Raw genomic sequence first — 20,361 nt, forward strand, 5'->3', positions numbered from 1 at the left:
CACAGAAATATTGCGAAAGCCATCGTATACCTCTGTACAAGATGGGGGGGGGGGGCTGAATGGTTAGCGTGCGCGCGCTATATCATAAAGTCTGTCATTGAGTCAAGAGAATTATTGAAATAAAATTAAAACCATACGTTAGTCCCGAAATGACCTAGTTTGTGTCGAGTGGACGTTAAACCCATTTCTCTCTCCCTCCTTGCTGTTTTACGTCAATAATGGAGGATCAATTTTGTTGAATATTCCAACCAATGATGCAAGGGGGGCTACTCCATTGACTTACCTATAAAACCAAAATACCAAAGCTTGATGATAATCTCCCGGCTTTACTTCATCCGGATTAAAAACAGACCCATCAATGTGGTTCACGGCAAATAAAGATGGAGATAGCCGTGTACATAGGCAGCGACATAGATTTTGAAGTTTTCAATTCGTCGTATCTTTGTGAATACCGAAGAGAACTGAACGATTTTTGACTGATATTAGAGATTTAACTTTCACAATTTTAATGTAGCTGGCAAGCGAGTCCTGTAGCCATATAGATCTGTATTTTAATCACATTGAAAGCCCAGTGTCCTCAAGTTGATATCTTCTACAACTTTTTACTGATTTAACGTTTGTTTCAATAATTACAAAATCAGATCTTCTTTGTTCTAATTATTTATTTGTAAAATAAAATAAAACATTAAAAATAATGTTGATAGAATTAAATTTGATTTCTATAAAGTATACAAACAAATCGGCATGGGTTGGATGTCTCCTCCCCCATCCACCATCCCCGATTTGCGCTTTACATGGGCGACATTAAAGAGGATAAACAGGTTATTAAGGAGAGAGAGAGAGAATTGGGGTTTAACGTCCACTCTACACAAACTAGGTCATTTCGGGACTAACATATGGTTCAATTTTATTTCAATAATTTCGGGACTAACATATGGTTTAGTTTTTTTGAATAATTCGCTTGTGCGTAGGGGTTGTTAGCAGTGGGAGGAAACCGCAGGACCCGGAGAAAACCCACGAGGTTGGACAGGCGACCCTACTCCTTGTCACGTACAACCAGGGAATCGAAACCACGCCAGTTGACTCAATGAAAGACTTTATGGTACTAACCATTCAGCCATCCAACCCCCCAGGTTATTAAGGACATAAAATACAAAACTAATAGGTTAAAGGTGCACTATGTAATAGTAAATGTAGTGGGGGGGGGGTGCACAACACACAAACATTTACACAATATACCAGTGATTCTCAACCAGTGTACCGCTGCACAGAGGTGTACCACAAGACCTTCCTAAGTGTGCCGCGACATTTTGAACGGCACACTAAGAAAATGTCTCACTAAAGAAGTCAGCTATTTGACTGATGAAATTCGAAACACTTTGCAATAAAGTAAGTTCATAGCTGTATTTTTCTTTATTTAGTTTGAGTCATTATATGTGTCTATGACTAGTCTGTGTTGTTGTTTTTTTGCAAAATTCAAATATTTTTCATATATATTAAGCCAGGTGTGCCGCTATGTTTGCATGTGTTCCAAGGTGTGCTGTTGGTAAAAAAAAGGTTGAGAACCACTGCAGTATACGGACACCACAGCCAACAAACATATATAGCACATCATGAGATCCACTGTGATGTTAATAGATGTGGTAAAAGAACTGGCCGTACTTGCTATAATAGTTTAAAAATAGATAATGAAAAATGAATATATTGAAAATTTCATTCAAATTACTTTATTCTGAGCGAAATTATGAATGTTTGAAGTTTTGATATGATATAGCTGAATTAGTCTCGATTGTCATGTACCATTGCTACGATGATAAACAAAAAAATGAAAATTAATTTAAACGTTAAATTATTAAATGTTAAGTTATTCATTATGGGCTCGACGATCATGTAAATCATAATGCAGCTGAACAAAAGACAAGGACCCGACTTCACAAAGCATTCTCAGACTTAAATTAAGAATTTACCCAACTTTCAATCACTGTTTATGAGAAATATCTTTGATCAAGAAATACAAAACCTTGCACATAGTTTCTTATTGATGTATTTGATACATTAAAACGACAAAAGTTTTATAAAGGGCTATATTTTAGTTCAAATAAAGCGAATAATTTTGAGTAAATTCTTTGCTTAAGTCTGAGAATGCTTTGTGAACTCGTGGCCTGCAATAGACAGATTTACCGATTGCATAATGTATCTTTAAAAGGTTTTTAATACTACGATTTCTAACTTATTGCCTTTGTAATAGTTACGTCACATAATAGAGGTGCTTTCAACTGGCAGGTGACCGTTACATCAAAAGACCGTTTACAGGCATGTGTTACGAGACCGTAAACGTACGGCGGTTGCTTTAACGCTGCTGAATTCATATACGCCGTTATGATTGATATTGTCTCTGGTTTGATCACATCCGGAAATGATCGGCTAAAATGTTTCATACACGTCACAACGTCCGAGACTCTATGTCGCTTAGCAACAACTTGAGACATTCTGTAGCCTTCACGGAGAACAGTGGTCTGAAACCCCGCTCTTTTGTTTTTAGAGGCTCTGTAGATGTAACGTATTGAGGATATACGTGGTATCGCTTGCTTCTGGTTGATGGTGATCGACATTTCACTTTTGAGGTATCGCTGCAGTTTGTTATCAGCTGAAAGAAATAGAAATCAAATGGAAATGGAAATCGAATGGAAATGGAAATCAAATGGAAATGATATGGGGGTTAAACGTCCTGCTTTTCTGATTCGACTGGACTAATGAAGGCGGACATATGCTATATAGTGTGCTATAAGGGAAAGTTTGCCCGGCTTACTCTTACATCGAATTCCAACTGCCGGGTGATTTTTTACGCACACGCCAACTGTACACAGTACCTAGGCTTTTCGTTCCATCCGATGGAATATACGTAGTCCCTTGCCAGGTCCCCCATCTTGTCCTACTGACAATCCAGGGATCGAACACGAAACCTCCAGGTAAGCGAGCCATCGTCTTACTCACCGAGTTGCTGCGACTCATGAAAGAAATGGTAACAGTGAAGGAGTCTGGGTAATCAAGTTCCATAAATACAGGTCTCTAAGTTTTAAAGACCATATAATGATCATTGTCAATCTCTGTATTATTTGTTCTCTGACAACAGGGCGGTTGGGTGGCCGAATGGACAGCGCGTGCGCGTTGTATCATAAGGTCTGTCATTGAGTCCGCTGGCGTGGTTTCGATTCCCCGTTTGTACGTGACAAGGAGTTGGGTCGCCTGTCTAACTTCATGGGATTCCTCCTGCTAAAGACCCTACGCACATGCGAATTAAGGTGTAAGGGAGATAACCCAATAAATTACTTATCTCCCCAACATACCGATGATCTTATCATGTTACAATTCTTTGATAAAAATATGGAGGAAGGTTGTTCGTTTCGATTTTTGCTAGGCTGGTTAAGGGAATCATTTCATTGTGCAGGTAGCCTAAGAATAAGAAGAAGTATGTTAAGACGAATCCTACCTAATCCAGCAATCTTCAATTCTATAGGATAGTGATCAGAGATATCTTCTGCCTTGAATATACAAATAAAATGAATTAGTGTCCACGGGTATGAACAAGTACGGACGCTCTATGGACGAGGAACGAAGTCTTGTTGAAACGTCGTGTGTGTATAATATAGTGATTGTTACCCATAGAACTGTGTTGTTGTGTTATATTATGTTCAATCGCTAAATATCATTCAAAGATTAAATTATTTTATTACATATAGTTACCTCGTCTCTCGTCAAGTTATATGCCGCATCAAAGGCAAAAGTTTTAGCACTTCCAGGAACGACAGCTTTAGTTAATTGTTTCCCGGCAACAACAAACCTGAAACGTCAAAATTAGTCATGTCTCAAAATACGCAATTGGAATACTACTTGCACTGCAGGTGTGTTGCCCATTCCGAAATATGACGTCATTCGTAATAATATCGAAATTAAATATTTCTGAACTAATGGGTATTCTAAATATACGCTAATGCCAAAAAATTGCAACGTGCGTGTATATATATGAGAGAAAAATAGGGGTTAAGGTCCACTCGACAAAAACTAGGTCATTTCGGGCTTAACGTATGGTTTTAACAGTGGGAGGAAATTGGGGACTCAGAAACAACCCACGAGGTTGTCAGTACAAGCTGGCATTTGAGACCTTGCTAGTTGACCCAATGACGGGACTTATGAAGCCTTATGAACTAAGGCGCACATATTAGGCTATTCATCCATCCTCCCGCTTTCCCCTTGACACAATATAACCAATATGGTGAACATCAGAAATATAAACGAAACAAATAGCAATCTAATTTAGATTCAACCGAGAGTTCTAGTCCAGATTCCCTTTGTCAGTATGGGGCAGCTGGTAAAGAGCAGCTGTCTAGTTGTTCGGATGGTACGAAAAACCGAGGTCCAGTATACGACGCTGTCCAGGCAAACTTGTCAGGCATAACACACTGCATAGTATATGCCCGTCTTCATTATCCTGGTCGGTACAGAAAAGTAGGATGTTAAACCCCATTTCATTTCATATACTAACGCACCTGTCATAGGCACAGTCTGTACTGCCAACTGTTGTATCTACGTCATCGTTTATCAACCAGGAAAAACGACGATCACTCCTTAGAGTTATCTTCTCCCAGTCTCCTTTCCTGACGTAATCGCCATCAGCATTGAAATCACCGGCTATAATAATATCCTACAAATAGAAATAAAATTCCACTATAATAATACACTAAAAATAGAAATATAATTCCACTATAATAATACCCTAAAAATAGAAATATAATTCCACTATAATAATATCCTAAAAATAGAAATATAATTCCATTATAATAATATCCTACAAATAGAAATATAATTCCACTATAAGAATACCCTAAAAATAGAAATAAAATTCCACTATAATAATACCCTAAAAATAGAAATATAATATCCTAAAAATAGAAATATAATTCTACTATAATAATATCCTAAAAATAGAAATATATTTCCACTATAATAATACCCTAAAAATAGAAATATAATTCCACTATAATAATACCCTAAAAATAGAAATATAATTCCACTATAATAATATCCTACAAATAGAAATATAATTCCACTATAATAGTATCCTAAAAATAAAAATATAATTCCACTATAATAATATCATATACCCTAAAAATAGAAATATAATTCCACTATAATAATATCCTAAAAATAGAAATATAATTCCACTATAATAATATCCTAAAAATAAAAATATAATTCCACTATAATAATATCCTAAAAATAGAAATATAATTGCACCATAAAAATATCCTAAAAATAGAAATATAATATCATAAAAATAGAAATATAATTCCACTACAATAATATCCTAAAATACCCTAAAAATTTTAAAAATTGAAATATAATTCCACTATAATAATATCCTAAAAATAGAAATACAATTCTACTATAATAATATCCTAAAAATAGAAATAAAATTCCACTATAATAATATCCTAAAAATAGAAATATAATATCCTAAAAATAGAAATATAATTCCACTACAATAATATCCTAAAATACCCTAAAAACTACAAAAATAGAAATATAATTCCACTATAATAATAGCCTAAAATAGAAGTATAATTCCACTATTATACTATTCCATTATAATAATAGCCTAAAATAGAAGTATAATTCCACTATTATACTATTCCATTATAATAATAGCCTAAAATAGAAGTATAATTCCACTATTATACTATTCCACTATAATAATACCCTAAAATGATTAGATAATAGTTTTAATACCAAGATGTCGATAAGATTGATAGATAATAGGTTTTTTTTAATACCATGAAATGAAATGAAATGAAATGGGGTTTAACGTCCTACTGTTCTGCTCCTAACCTGGGCTAATGAAGACGAGCATACGCCATACAGTGTGCTATGAGGGAAATTTTGCCCGGGCAGCGGCGCTACGGCCTACTCTTATATCGAATTCAAACTGCCAAGGGATCTTTTACGTGCACGCCAATGAGTACACGGGACCTCGTTTTTTCGTCCCCTCCGACCCACTAGACAGCTGTCCTTGTCAGGCCCTCTATCTTGCATCGCTGACAAGGGGAAACCACGCCGGAAAATCTGAATGAACTTTCTCGGCCAATGCAGGGATCGAACACCCAACCTCCAGGCTAGCGAGCCAGCGTCTTACCCACTTAGCCACGTGATCCCCCTTTAATACCATAATTTAGATATGATTAGATAATAGTTTTAATACCATGATATAGATAAGATAATAGTTTTAATACCATGATGTAGATATGATAAGATGATAATAGTTTTAATACCATGATGTAGATATGATTAGAAGATAATAGTTTTAATGTAGATATGATAGAAAGATAATAGATTTAATACCATGATGTAGATATAATTGAAAGATTATATTTAAAAGTTTAATACCTCGAGATCCCAGTGATGTTTGGTTTTCTCATAAACTGTGTGTAATGCCCTGATCTCTCGCACGGCATTTTTAGGTGACGTATGAATAGCAATTATAGCAAAATCTTTTATCTCTGCAAAAAAAAAGACGTGGTTCAGTGAGTATCGGGATGGCACATTAACCAAGAAGGGTCGGGTTCGATAGTTCCTCGGGATAGGCGTTCATATGGGAAATAAAATTCAAGATGTACTCTGTATTCGTTGGCGTGTATGTTAATGACCCCCATGACTCGTTGGATCAATACAAATACAGATTTTTGGCCACAACAGACACTTTGCTTAGCCTGTAATAAAGTTCAGTTGAGTTTAGTTCAGCAAACAGCATGACGTTTGCCCGTCAACTAGGTCATTTCGGGATTAACATATAGATCAATTCTATTTCAATAATTCATTTTCTCGTAGTAGAAAGAGACCGGGGGACCCGTAGAAAACACACATTGGTTGGACTGGCGATCCTACTCCTTGTCACGTACAAGTAGGGAATCGAAACCACGCGACTTGACTCAATGACAGACCTTCTTCGGTAACCCAACCCCTATCTTACTTGAGGAATTCACAAAGTTTATTACACACATACAAATATCACTCAATCTAGTGGATGTTGTTCACGGCCATGCCTACTGTTTCTAGAAAATTTGATACCACTTTGCACTTGAGGAATTCACAGGGTATGTTTACTCTGTGTAGAACATCTGATACCATTTTTCTTTTGAGGAATTCACATAGCTTACAAACTTTTTTTGGTACCTTTGCATAAAACAAATACCATACCTGTTGTTGGACACTCAAATCTAACAGCAAACGGTTCCCGTGCAAAGACATCCGTGCCATCGTCGACACCATCATCGTACTGATAAACATCAGTTATACGAAGTTTTCTACATCTATAAATATAAACACCAGATGAAGTGATAGGCATTTAGTAATTAAATGTACATTTTAAGGTAGAGAATGCGGCCTTCCTGTATAAGGGTGTGGCCTACCTGTGTAAGGGTATGTCCTACCTATATAAGAGTGTGGCCTATCTCGATAAGGGTGTGGTCTATCTGCATATTGGTTTGGGGTACCTATATAACGGTGTGCTTTATCTGTATAAGGGTGTGACGTACCTGTATAAGGGTGTGGCATACTTTTCTAAGGGTGTGGTCTATCTGTATAAGGATGAGGCGTACCTATATAAGGGTGTGGTTTACCTGTATAAGCGTTGTCTGCGATATCACCTCGGTGAAAGCGGACGTAAAATACAACTAACTCACACACTGTATAAGCGTGTGATGCACCTGTATAAGGGTGTGATGCACCTGTATAAGGGTGTGATGCACCTGTATAAGAATGTGACCAACCTGTATAACTTACCGATATAAAGTCGTGAACTAACTGTATAATAGCGTGACCTTCATGTATAAGGGTGTGATATACCTTTATAAGGATGTGGTCTACCTATATATAGGTGTGGCCTACCTGTATAAGGTAAATAATTTAACCTACCTGTATAAGAAAGCGTATTGTTCTTTACAGCCCTTTCTACCCAATCGTTCACTCACTTCATATTTATACGGGTTGTAAGGATCTACGCTAGAATATTTATAAAACATTAAATAAATGAAATGGGGTTTAACGTCCTATTGTTCTGCTCCAAATGGGCTAATGAAGACGGGTATACGCATACAGTGTGTTATGAGGAACATTTTGACCGGTCAGTGGCACTACGGTCTACTCCTATATCGAATTCCAACTATTGTGGGTTCTTTTACATGCACGCCAATGTGTACACGAAACCGCCATGCAGCACTGACAAAGGGAAACCACGCCGGAAAATCCTGATAGGGATCGAACAATCGTCCCGACATATTTTCACTCCAGATCCCGTAGAAAGGATGTGAAACGGTGAGACCAATATATTATAACAAATTAAATTAACTACATTTATTTTCTTGCTGAAAGCCACAACACGTCTTTAAACATACACTTTGCAAGTCTTTACTTAGGCCTGAAATGTTTTCTAAATTATTAATTAGACATTAATTAACTTATCCAGACCATAATCAATTCTCAATGGCATCGGATTTCTCCGATATTAAATAGATTAGAACAGTTCAGCCATATTTTGAGTTAATTTAAAAATGGAGGAGCGAGACTGAGCTTCTAACAACCAGTACGGTGGTTGAAATTATTGCACACGTCTTGGTCAAACCGTCAAAGGCCAATATCTTCGCTCGCAATAGAGTACTTGGAATGGAATTTTCAAATTATTCATTTTACATTATCTATTTTCGAACTATTATAGTAAGAATGGCTAGCTCTTTATCTAAATTTTACATAATGTATCTTTCTTTAATAAATGATATTTTATACAAATTTATAAATAAACATCTTACGTGTTGAGATTATTCAGTAGTTTATCCAATGATGTTTGATGACGATCTCGTATTTCTTGAATTACCAATATGTCATACCTTGTTATGATCTATATTAAACAGAGAATATTGTAGTATGTAAATATAAAAGATAATATTGTTGTATCTATATTAAATATAGATAATAATATTGTAGTAACTATATCAACTACAGAAGATGATATTGTAGTATTTAAATATAGAATATAATATTGTAGTATGTATATCAAATATAGAAGATAATATTGTAGTATGTATTAACTACAGAAGATAATATTGTAGTATCTATATTAACATAGTATTGTAGCATATATATTGACTACAGATGATAATATTGTAGTATCTATATTAACATAATATTGTAGTATCTATATTAAACATAGAAGATAATATTGTCGTATCTATATTAACATAATATTGTAGTATCTATATTAACACAATATTGTAGTATCTCTATATTAAAGATACATTATGGGAGATTCGGTAGTTGGAAGAGTAGGCACTGGGTGGGAAGGTCGCTATCCATGCAAAAATGACCCCATGGCACACTGCATGGGTCCTGTAGGAGCACAATGGTCCCATTTTATTTCATTTGTAATATACCATTATGATTCTTCCCGGTGAGATTCGATATTTTGAATCATTCGGGGGTTCTCGGCTGCAAAAAAAAATTGTAAAAATCAAAAAAATCTAAATAGCATTTTAGTTCAAAAATATATAGAGAAAAAAAGACATTGGCTTACCTTCATCAATATTTCAGTTACAATTTTCTGTCGCATTTTTCTTATCCCAAATATCTGAATATTGAAAGCACCAATAGTTAGAGGCGGTGCCGCGATACTGTTCGTACATGTCGGCTCTTCTAGTTGCACTTCTGTAAAAATATCAAGTTTTAAAACTTCTAATATTATGATATAAGTTTTATTCTCTGGATTTCACAAAACACTTCTGTAAAAATATCAAGTTTTAAAACTTCTAATATTATAAGTTTTACTCGTACGCAATTGAAGTGTACACTTCCACTGACAGTTCCAAAGACATTTCATCGTCACTTCTAGAACCACTTCCAACAACGCTACTTTTTAAGTGTAATAAAAATTCCACCTAGGTGTTCTTTTCATGGACACTCCCTAAAGATCGTCTGATTCCACAACATGGCCACAAAACACTAATTGAATGTAGAAAGTTTATCGGAAGCGATTTTCTAGTCTGGTCCCCCTTGACAGCAGTGCAGGACAGAGTGTCTGACAGTGGTGCAGGGCAGACGGTCTGACGGTGATGCAGGGCAGACGGTTTGGATGGAACGGACGCAATGGGATCGAACCGGTGGCTTAGTGGGTAAGAGTCTAGCCAGGTCTCGGGTTTCCTCCCGGTATTGGCCGAGAAAGTTCCTATCGACTTTCCGGCACGGTTTGTCCTTGTCAGTGCTGCAGGACGGGGGGCCTGACAAGGACAGTTGTCTAGTCGTTCGAATGAGAAATGAAATGAAATGAAAATGAAATGAAATGAGGTTTAACGGCCTACTACTGTTCGGCTCCGACTGGGCTAATGAAGACGGGCATACGCCATACAGTGAAATGAAATGATATGGGGTTTAACGTCCTACTTGTTTGCTCCGACTGGGCATTTGAAAACGGGAGTCACAACCGAGGTCATTTGTACATATTTGGCGTGCACGTAAAACAGCCGTTGACCTTTGGAATTCGATATAAGAGTAGAAAAATAGGACTTTAAACTCCATTTCATTTCATTTCTGTTCCAGTACGACAAAAAAATCGCACCGTATACACTGCTCTCTTAGGATTAAAATATTGCCAGTTTCTATTAAATCAGACGTATTGAACGGATATGTGTAGTTTAAACATACATTATGCAAGAGCTAAATCTGCCAATTGCAGGTCTTTCTTTAGGTCTGAAATAAACTATTAATTAGACATTTATTAACACGAAAAGACCTTAATCACCCCTCGATGTCATTGCTAGCCTGCGCAGGGGCGGATTGGGGCCGGGAATCGGCCCGGGCTCCCTTGTCGGAGCGGCCCCTTTTACTGTCCGCGGAGCCTGGACGGGGGGTCCGAGGGCTCTCCCCCTGGACAATTTTGAAAAATAAACCCCAAATATGCGATTTGGTGGCATATCTGATTATAATCTCTGTCAAATAATATATCTCATAAATCGATTAATTTTGGCCAAAACCCCTACCTGCAAGTAATTTACAACCATCAACCTGTGAAATTATCATATCGTCATATTATTAATTAACGTATTATCATTGTATCGTCAAGAGTCAAGATAATTTAACTGGTTAAAAAATGGGACTAGTTGAGAAAATGTTGTCCATTTGATTAACCAGTTAGGAATATTGAATAAGTAGGAATATTTTCATTGAAAAATGTCCCATTTTTGTTGCTGGGAGCGCTAGGCGATTCCTCCCGTGATGGAAGGCCACGTGACACATTGTACAGGGTGACGAAAGTGAAATTCATGAAGTCTATTATACCAGCCCATTCCAGACTCCAGTGATGGCGTGGCGGCCCGTTAGCCACCAGCCACATACAACATGATCATCATCGCTCCATGGCCGGTCCAATACCCCCGCCCCCATATAATGTTCAGCAGAAAAAAGGTTTTTTAGACGAATTGGACAAAATTATTTTCTTTCATTTTTTGTCCGACCGGCCCTTCGGGCGATCGCCCGACCGCCCGATGGTCCAATCCGCCCCTGAGCCTGCGATATTTACTGAATTTGAATCGGATCTGCTGCTCAACGCTCATTCGTGATTAAATAAAAAAAACTGGATAATCGAGACTGTGGTTTTTTTTTTCATCGTACCGACTGTAGTAATGGTGATCGAGGCTAGACCTAAAATTCAATCACTAATACCTCGGTTCAGAGTGGAGCAATTTGAAATTTTCAGCATATTCCCTTTACATTATCCAGTTTTTAACTGTTATAGTCAGGCAATGCCAGCTCTTCAGATAATCTCCCATAATGCTCCTTTAAAGTGCAACCTGTCAGGTGGCTTACAAACATTGGTATTTTCCAACAGACACAAATAAATAGTTCAATTAAATCGAGTTCTTTTGTTCAAATTAAAAGAGTAATTCATTTCCCGTTATTGCCTGTTCATCTATAATATATTACAAATAAGTTCCGTTTAAGATTAATCCGTACTTCCAACTCAAACAAACTTTCATTAAATATTTTCCATACATATCTATTATTTACTGAATCTATAAAAAAAATCACGGCCTTCGATTAAACAAAAACTGATTTTCTGTAATTGTGTTTTTAATAGATCTTTTGGTCTGGGAAACAGTCTGACGTAGAGAACACGTGATATTTATGGAGAAATTTGAAATCCTGAAAGTTTATTTGGTGTTAGTTCTATTACAGTAGTCGGTCGGGTTTATTAACTCTGGCGTAGAGAACACGTGATATATTTAGAGAAATTTATTTGGTAATAGTTATAACCAAAGACAGTGCACTTGATAGACAATTATATTAACCGGTGAGCTCAGATATATTAACCTGTGAGCTCAATTATAATAACCTGTGAGCTCAGTTATATTATCCGGTGAGCTCAGTTATAAGCGATATCTATTAGACGGAAAGAACGGTTTATTTTGAAAGGTAATGTATAATTAATTTTTTTCTCTTTGGTTATTTACAGCGTGGTTTCGCTTTAACAGTGTTGCAGGACGGAGAGCCTGGAGAGGAGACGCGCACAGTCGTTCGGATTGGACGACGAACCCAAATCCAGTATATATGGTGCATGCACGTAATTGAACCCTTCACTGTTGTAGTTCGAATGCGAGTGGGGGGTTGGATGGCCGAATGGTTAGCACGTGCGTGCTGTATCATAAGGTCTGTCATTGAGTCAACTGCCGTGGTTTCGAATCCCCGGTTGTACGTGACAAGGATTAGGCTCGCCTGTCCAACCTCGTTGGTTTTCTCCGGGTCCTCCTGTTTACTCCCACTGCTAAAGACCCCTACGCGCAAGCGAATTATTGAAATAAAATTAAACCATATGTTAGTCCCGAAATGTCCTAGTTTGTGTCGAGTGGACGTTAAACCCCATTTCTCTCTCCCTCTCTCTCTCTCGAATGCGAGACGAGGAAAACGTGTTGTCGAGGCAACAAAGGCAGACGTTAAACCCCATTTCATTCTATTTTGTTAAGGAAAGTTGTGAGGTCTCTAGACTCTTTCTTGAATATGATGTTTATTTTAGTATAGGAAATGTTTATTTTTAATGAAATGGCGCTTAACGTCCTACATTTCTAGCCTATCCGAGCTAATGACGTCTAGATCTATTTGTTAAGGCCAACTCAATTTTTGTCAAGGTCGCCGAGATGTAAATAAGGTTAGGGCACATGGTTGTTGGTGAGATTGTGGGTTATGGTTAAGGTAAGCGTTAGAGCTAGGTCCAGGGTTGGGGCTAGGGTTGGGATTAGCGCTAACCACATGAATGTCCCGTTCTGAAGGCTATCTAACCACGGCCTTGGGTCTTACCACAGTTACTGATCTTCACGATCTCTTCCTCCTTAATTGTAGGTAGTCAATTTTACCATATCGTCATCATATTACCCCTAGTTACAGCTTTCGTCGAGGTAAACTGTTCGTGTTTATTATTTTGGTTTGGTAATGAAAGGTTCCAGGGTTCGTCCGTCCCCCCCCCCCCAAAGTTATGACAAATCCACGCCCTTGTGTACGGCCTACTCCTATTTCGTATTCCGACTGTCAAACGTTAGTTAGTTGTGCGCCAAAGTGTATTAGCGACCTAGATTTCCCGTTCCATTCGAACGGTTTAGACACTGTTCCATGTCAGCGAGCCAACACCTTAATCATTGAACCCCTCGACTCATTTCAAATAGTGTTTAGCACAATTCAAATCGCACATAAAGATAGAAGCGAGGGCGGTGATGCAATAAGCAATTAATCGTCTCGGGTCGCTGTAACTAAAGAATGCCGGAAAGTGGGCAAATATTTTTTTGGTATTTTGTTCTACAAATGCGATCTATCAGACATTGACAGCGAAACGAAGTGATTGCAAAGAAAAACAATGTGATCATGGTAATATTAGAAGGTTTTTACTTTAAAAACCATTTAAGAGAGAGAGAGAGAGAAATGAGGTTTAACGTCCACTCGACACAAACTAGGTCATTTCGGGACTAACATATGGTTTAATTTTATTTACATAATTCGCTTGCGCGTAGGGGTCTTTAGCAGTGGGAGGAAACCGGAGGACCCGGAGAAAACCCACGAGGTTGGACAGGCGACCCTACTCCTTGCCACGTACAACCGGGGATTCGAAACCACGCCAGTCGACTCAATGACAGACTTTATGATACAGCGCGCGCACGCTAACCATTCAGCCATCCAACCCCCCACAAAAACCATTTAAAGATAATTAAATTATTTATTTAATCCATTAAATATTCTCGTTATTTGTGTCTTGTGTCTTTTCCAGCGTGGTTTCCCCTTGTCAGTGATGCAGGGCGGAGTGTCTGACAAGGACAGCTGTCTAGTCGTTCGGATGGGACGAAAAACCGAGGTCCCGTGTACACATTGGCGTGTACGTAAAAGACCCCTTGGCAGTTGGAATTGCCGCAGCCCTGGCATAATTCTCCTCATAGCACACTGTAAGGCGTGTTCCCGTCTTCATTAGCCCGGTCGGACGTTAAACCATGTCATTTGTGTCGTGTGTCGCTTGCGAAGTGGCTGAAATAGACCGCTGTAGAGTTAAGTAATTTTCTCACGCTGTACGTGTGAAGGAAGTGCGCATTCTGAACATAAGAGGCACTCTTATACCCGCGGAGAAGTATACAGCTAGCCATATTTAGTTTTCGAGCGATAGCCACGTATGGGGGAAGTGTGTAATCTTAATATTTACCCCCTGTGTCGTTCATAGGATTAATAACTAACGTCATGTATACTTATAATGTTAGTTACAGTACGCGTAGAGATTATTAGGATGTAACTGTATCACATTTCAACGAAAGAATATTTAGCCAGTAATGATTTTTCGAGATATTTTAAACTGACTTATAATTAAAAACAGATTCATGAGCTCTGAAGGCTCGATATTTCACTCTTCCTGAGTTGTTCGAATGTTTTCGCATTTTAAAAATCCCAATAGTAGGGTGACCTACCATAAATAAATATCTCCATATATCTCGACAATTTCGCCACAATATTTATATATATGCCAAGCCTCAAATCAGTTTCACACAATTATAGTCACTAAATAAACGATCATGTTGTACTTAATAAGCTATGACCATTAATCATCTATAAATAATAGACTGAAAACTGGTTCCATGTGTCGTCCATAACATCCAGACACTCTTGAGTAAAAGATAGGTTACGTGCCCTTGTTTTGAAATTAGTCTCGCTTAACCAGTCTATCGACCATTCAAGGGCTGATTGACAGGTCGGGATAATCAAGACTACTTTTTTACGAAACATAACAGAAAGCTAGAACAAGAAATTGAATTTAGAAATGAGCACGTTAGCTAGCTCAACAATTGTTTTAAGAAGCTTGTAAAAGTAAAATGAAACTACTGCTAGTATCATGTTCCTGTCTAACCGGAGTGCTTCAGAGATATTATTTGTACTAAACCAAAAGATGCCGCTCTGAACGGTACAGTTAATGATTAAGCGATTTAAAAAATGAAACGAACGTAATTTCTAAATCTGCTGTAATAACCAAGAAGCTTAATTTTACTGCTATTCAAAATCGTCAACAATAAATTTTTTACGGCTGTAATAGTTGATAGATTTGTAGAGAATTGCACGTGCCATGGCTATTTATAGTATCATACTGTCAGAAAGTTGGCCTCGCCACGGCGAATGTGCACGCTTCAGCGGTAGTCTCGAACTATCAGCGGTTGACTGTATTTCTGTAGGTGCATGGGCCACCCTACCAATAGCTGAGGGTTAAGGGGCCCATATACACGTTCAATAATTCCGTCAGTATTATTGACCCAATATATTGACTCAATAATATTGACGGGAATTGCCCACACACGATTCAATATTTCCATCAATAATTTCATCATTTTTTGGTCATTTTTCAAAATGGATGCTATGTTTACTCTTCCAAGGTTGACGATGGAATGAAAATATTGACGCAATTATTGACAGACTCTCCACACACGATCAATATTGTCATTCAATAAATTGACCGTCCGTCAATATATTAAAGTAGCTAAGTCTCTAACTCAATATCATCCAAAATCTTCAACATTGAAAACACGAATTATTTGTCAATTTAAAACAACATTGATGCTGTAATCTTACCGGAAAAAGATGGGCTTCTGATATCCAATATTTAAGACAAAATAAATATTTTACCATTGGTACACGAATCGTGTACCATAATGCGTTTCAGCCCCAGTTCTAGCAAGAGACTCGAGGAACGAGGCTAGACATATTGCACCAAACCAAACGGCGTATGTAGACTGTAATAACCAGACGCTGGGAATTTGCATTCGATTGAGACTGCTGGCTTATTTCACGGAACATAACTGATTTGAAATTAGAGTAAAATCGGAAACGATTGAATGTAAATCAGTTTATATATATTCATGTTACAGTATTATATGAGTTGCGACCCACTTGTTTTAATTTCTAGGTCCCAAATGTTAGCGATTTAGCTCCTTTAATTAACCATCAATAAACATCAAAATGGTTTTGATCCGTCAATATATTGGCGCAATGATGGTTATTGACAATATTTTACATCAATATAGCCCACACACGTTCAATATTATTGAGTCAATATATTGAGTCAATAATATTGACGGAATTATTGAACGTGTATGGGCCCCTTTAGGTCTATTTGATAAGGTCAACTTCAAGTTTGGTCAAAGGTCACGAGATGTAAACAGGGCCTAGACCTAGACTCAATACTTTCCCTAGCCCTAACCTACAATCTCGCCAACCATCACGTGTCCTAACCTTACACGTCTTAGATTCGATCCCAGTGTTCGTCTAAAAGATGTCTCGGAATTTTCCGGTCTGGTCTTTCGGTTGGGACCCGGACAACAAGTGTACACGTTGGCGTGCACGTTAAAGATCCCTTGATTCGATGAAGAGAAAGTGGATACGCCACTGTCGGGGCAAAATTTCACTCAAAGCACAATGTCAATCTGTTTCACAGAGAATTACGAGTCTAGTAATATCTGTGTCAAAGATGACGGCCTTAACACGTGCCGTCACAGCACGCGGCGTCAATCATTGGCTGAATGGCGCGTGCATTGTTTACATAAGACGTTACTGCTTCGGGCGGAATGCTGCCTTTTAGTCATTTTAATACCCATTTACACTAAATAGGAAATAATTTTTACCTACAAATACGTCAAACGCCCTTATTTATTTTTCCAATACATAAAAAAAATGTTTTAGAATTTAATTTGTCTTAGGAAAAAAGTTAATATTTCTGGCTCATTAAGTTGCGGCCTAGCGAAAATTCACTGCTGATCAGTGTTGCACAATGTATGGCGTATTCCCGTCTTCATTAGCCCAGTTGGTGAAGAAACGCAGGACGTTAAACTCCATTTCATTCCATAGTCCATAATTTAACGGATGGTTGAAAAAGATATTCCACGCGCTCAATCTGATTCTCGGCTTTAAACTCAAATTTGCGCTTTTAAATTTGATATAAAGGTACACTGAGGTAATAAATATGTGTATTTGACCGGTGAATGCAGGGATTGTGATAAAATTATCTAGTTTCAAACTCCAACACCTGTCTGTTCATCAGTTTAAACAGAGCATCACGGATAGAAACATCTAGTGTTAAAGTAAGGACGACCAATATACTGCAAAGCTTTATTGATAAGTTCGTATTCATGAGCCCGAGAGATGTTGATAAATAGGACGTTTTACCACATTTCATTTTATGTAATAATTATGAGAATTCTATCGTGCAATCTACAACAGAATGCAATTAGCTCTTAAGGATTTTTTTATTTTTAATAGTTCTATATGAATTCGCATGATATTGCACCCCTTTCACTTAGCCCCCGCTCTAAATCGAATACCAGTGACCCAGTCACGAGCCGAACACCGCAGGTGCGAGCTTTCTATGGGTGTTCAAGGGCATGCTCCCCTGAGAAATATTTTAATTAAGAGTCCCTGAAATGTCATTTCCTGGCTTGGGGGGGGGGGGGGGGGATTCAGTGGGAATTCATGTTATTAAGAATTTTGCAAGAACGTAAAAAGTACTGTGAATCTGTGACTTCTGAAAGTGATAATAATTACATCATTTACATGGATCTATATCTTCTATATATTGTTGGAGCCACGGCGGCTAGGTGGGTAAGATGCTGGCTCGCTAGCCTGGAGGTCGGGTGTTCGATCCCTGCATTGGCCGAGAAAGTTCATCCAGATTTTCCGACGTGGTTTCCCCTTGTCAGGCAGAACGGAGGGCCTGACAAGGACAGCTGTCTAGTCTTTCGGATGAGACGAAAAACCGAGGTCCCGTGTATACATTAGAATGCACGTAAAGATCCCTTGGCAGTTGGAATTCGATATAAGAGTAGGCGATAGTGCCGCTGCCCGGGCAAAATTTCCCTCATAGCACACTGTATGGCGTATGCCCGTCTTCATTAGCCCAGTATCGGAGCAAAACAGTAGGACGTTAAACCCAATTTCATTTCATTTTCAATTCATTTCTATATATTGTTGTGGTAAATATACATAAATTATTTTAGCATTGTTTGTTTACCTCATTTATTCATTTAGTCGCCGATGCATACTTTTGAGACCGACTGTAGTGACTGCACTTATTTTGAGACCGACTATTTTTTTCCCCTGTCTCCCCCTCCCTCCACTCCCATATTTACGCGTCTGCCCCCTTCATGAACTTTGACATGATTTTATATTTAGGGTTAGTATTTCCTAGGTATTCAAGGTATGTGCATTTTATAATCCGTACCAATGATGTTACGTGACTAGTAATATTACTGGGCGAAATCTATTTGTTATGGAAAACTCAATTTTCGTCAAGGTCGCTGACATGTAAATAAGGTTAAAGCACGTGATAGTTGGCGAGATTGTAGGTTAGGGTTAGGGTAAGCATTAGCGCTAGGTCCAAGGTTAGAGTTAGGGTTGGGATTAGCGCTAGCCCTGTTTACTTCTCGTGACCTTTGACCAAACTTGAAGTTGACCTTATCAAATAGATCTAACCAAATTACAGGACCTATCCCTTGCACATGCTGAACATGGGATATCAAGCGGAATTTATAAAGATTGTATAATTGACTAGTTTAGAGGAGAGAGAGAGAAATGGGGTTTAACGTTCATTTGGCACAAATTTCAAAATTTCGGGACTAACATACGGTTCAATTTTATTTCAATAATTCGGTTGAGTGTAAGGATCTTTAGCTGTGCGGAAACCAGGGGACCAAGAGAAAGCCCCTAAGGTTTGACAGGCAGTTTGGAGACTGGATAATAATATTGTTATGTCGTCAACACAATACGTTGGTTATTCTCAGACTAACAAGTGGTCATTTTCGTTTCATTGGTTACGTGTCCACGTGCTTACGTGGTAGAATTTTGCCCAGACAGCAGCCTTTTCGACTACTCTTCTTCAAATTCTAACTGCCAGGGGGTCTTTTACGTGCACGCCAGAATGTACAAAGGTGCACCTTAATTGGTTGTCCGTCCATGAACATTTTCACTGTCTTCACCACAGACGCCATCCGGGCTATTGAAGACGAACATACAAGAGTGAAAATTTGCCCGGACAGCAACATTCTCTCTTCTCGCAACTGTGAAGTGTTCTTTTACGTGCACGTCGATTTTACGCACGACCCGAACGACTACGCGCATTTCTCTTACCAGACCTTCCATCCCGCACTATTGGAAACCTGACTGGAAATCCGGAGTAACGTTCTAACTAGTCAGTGTAGAGCCAGCGCGCCATGCTCACTGGAACACTCTATCGATAAAATTCATAATATAGATTTAACTGATATATTATATATACATCATCTATCGTCGGTAATCAAAACATTGGTAGGCCTAATTATTGCAAGCTATAATATACTGTAGCTATCTTTAATATAACCTAGTCGATCTGTACTTTTCAACTTTACACTCTGTCTCTAGAATTATGGATACCCTTTTGAATATGTGGAGCAGACATTGATCCACGCACATATCTATAAATAATAAATAACAACAAACCCGAAGTACTTTCTCTGTAACCATAATAACCAGGAAATATTAATAATTTAATAATGGGCCTTGTTACATTGAAGTTTAAACAGGTGTGATTTATAAAGTGAATTTCGCCTTACCCATTTGGTGTACAAAGCTCCTCGTATACCTTGTAAAGTTTTCAAATTTCTAATTCATAATCGTCAACCTTCAATAGTTGCTTCAGTGCATCGGTTATTTATAGCCGACACGCTCTATAAAATTCCTTTCACAACGAGCGGGTGGCTGATCGCACTATCTATTAGCAAGCGGGTT

General features: G+C 38.0%; 1 protein-coding gene across 1 annotated transcript; it reads right to left on the reverse strand.

Annotated features, from left to right (window-relative positions):
* Window positions 1–644: 644 nt before the first annotated feature.
* LOC126820937 (deoxyribonuclease-1) lies at window positions 645–20,358 on the reverse strand. Its single transcript, XM_050549152.2, has 10 exons — window positions 20,187–20,358; window positions 9,620–9,750; window positions 8,859–8,947; window positions 7,969–8,055; window positions 7,252–7,364; window positions 6,442–6,554; window positions 4,548–4,702; window positions 3,745–3,841; window positions 3,491–3,542; window positions 645–2,647 (listed from the first exon to the last, which is right to left on the reverse strand). The coding sequence occupies exons 1-10, from the start codon at window positions 20,188–20,190 to the stop codon at window positions 2,226–2,228; spliced, it is 1,263 nt and encodes a 420-aa protein (XP_050405109.1). The 5' UTR covers window positions 20,191–20,358; the 3' UTR covers window positions 645–2,225.
* Window positions 20,359–20,361: the final 3 nt, after the last annotated feature.

The sequence above is a fragment of the Patella vulgata genome, chromosome 5 (genome assembly GCF_932274485.2).
Source record: "Patella vulgata chromosome 5, xgPatVulg1.2, whole genome shotgun sequence".
Taxonomy (NCBI): domain Eukaryota; kingdom Metazoa; phylum Mollusca; class Gastropoda; family Patellidae; genus Patella; species Patella vulgata.

Coding starts and splice junctions, on each gene's coding strand:
- LOC126820937 (XM_050549152.2), bottom strand. Junction 3,543..3,744: donor ATAACTTGACGAGAGACGAG/GTAACTATATGT, acceptor TGTATATTCAAG/GCAGAAGATATCTCTGATCA. Junction 2,648..3,490: donor ATTGAAGATTGCTGGATTAG/GTAGGATTCGTC, acceptor TATTTCTTTCAG/CTGATAACAAACTGCAGCGA.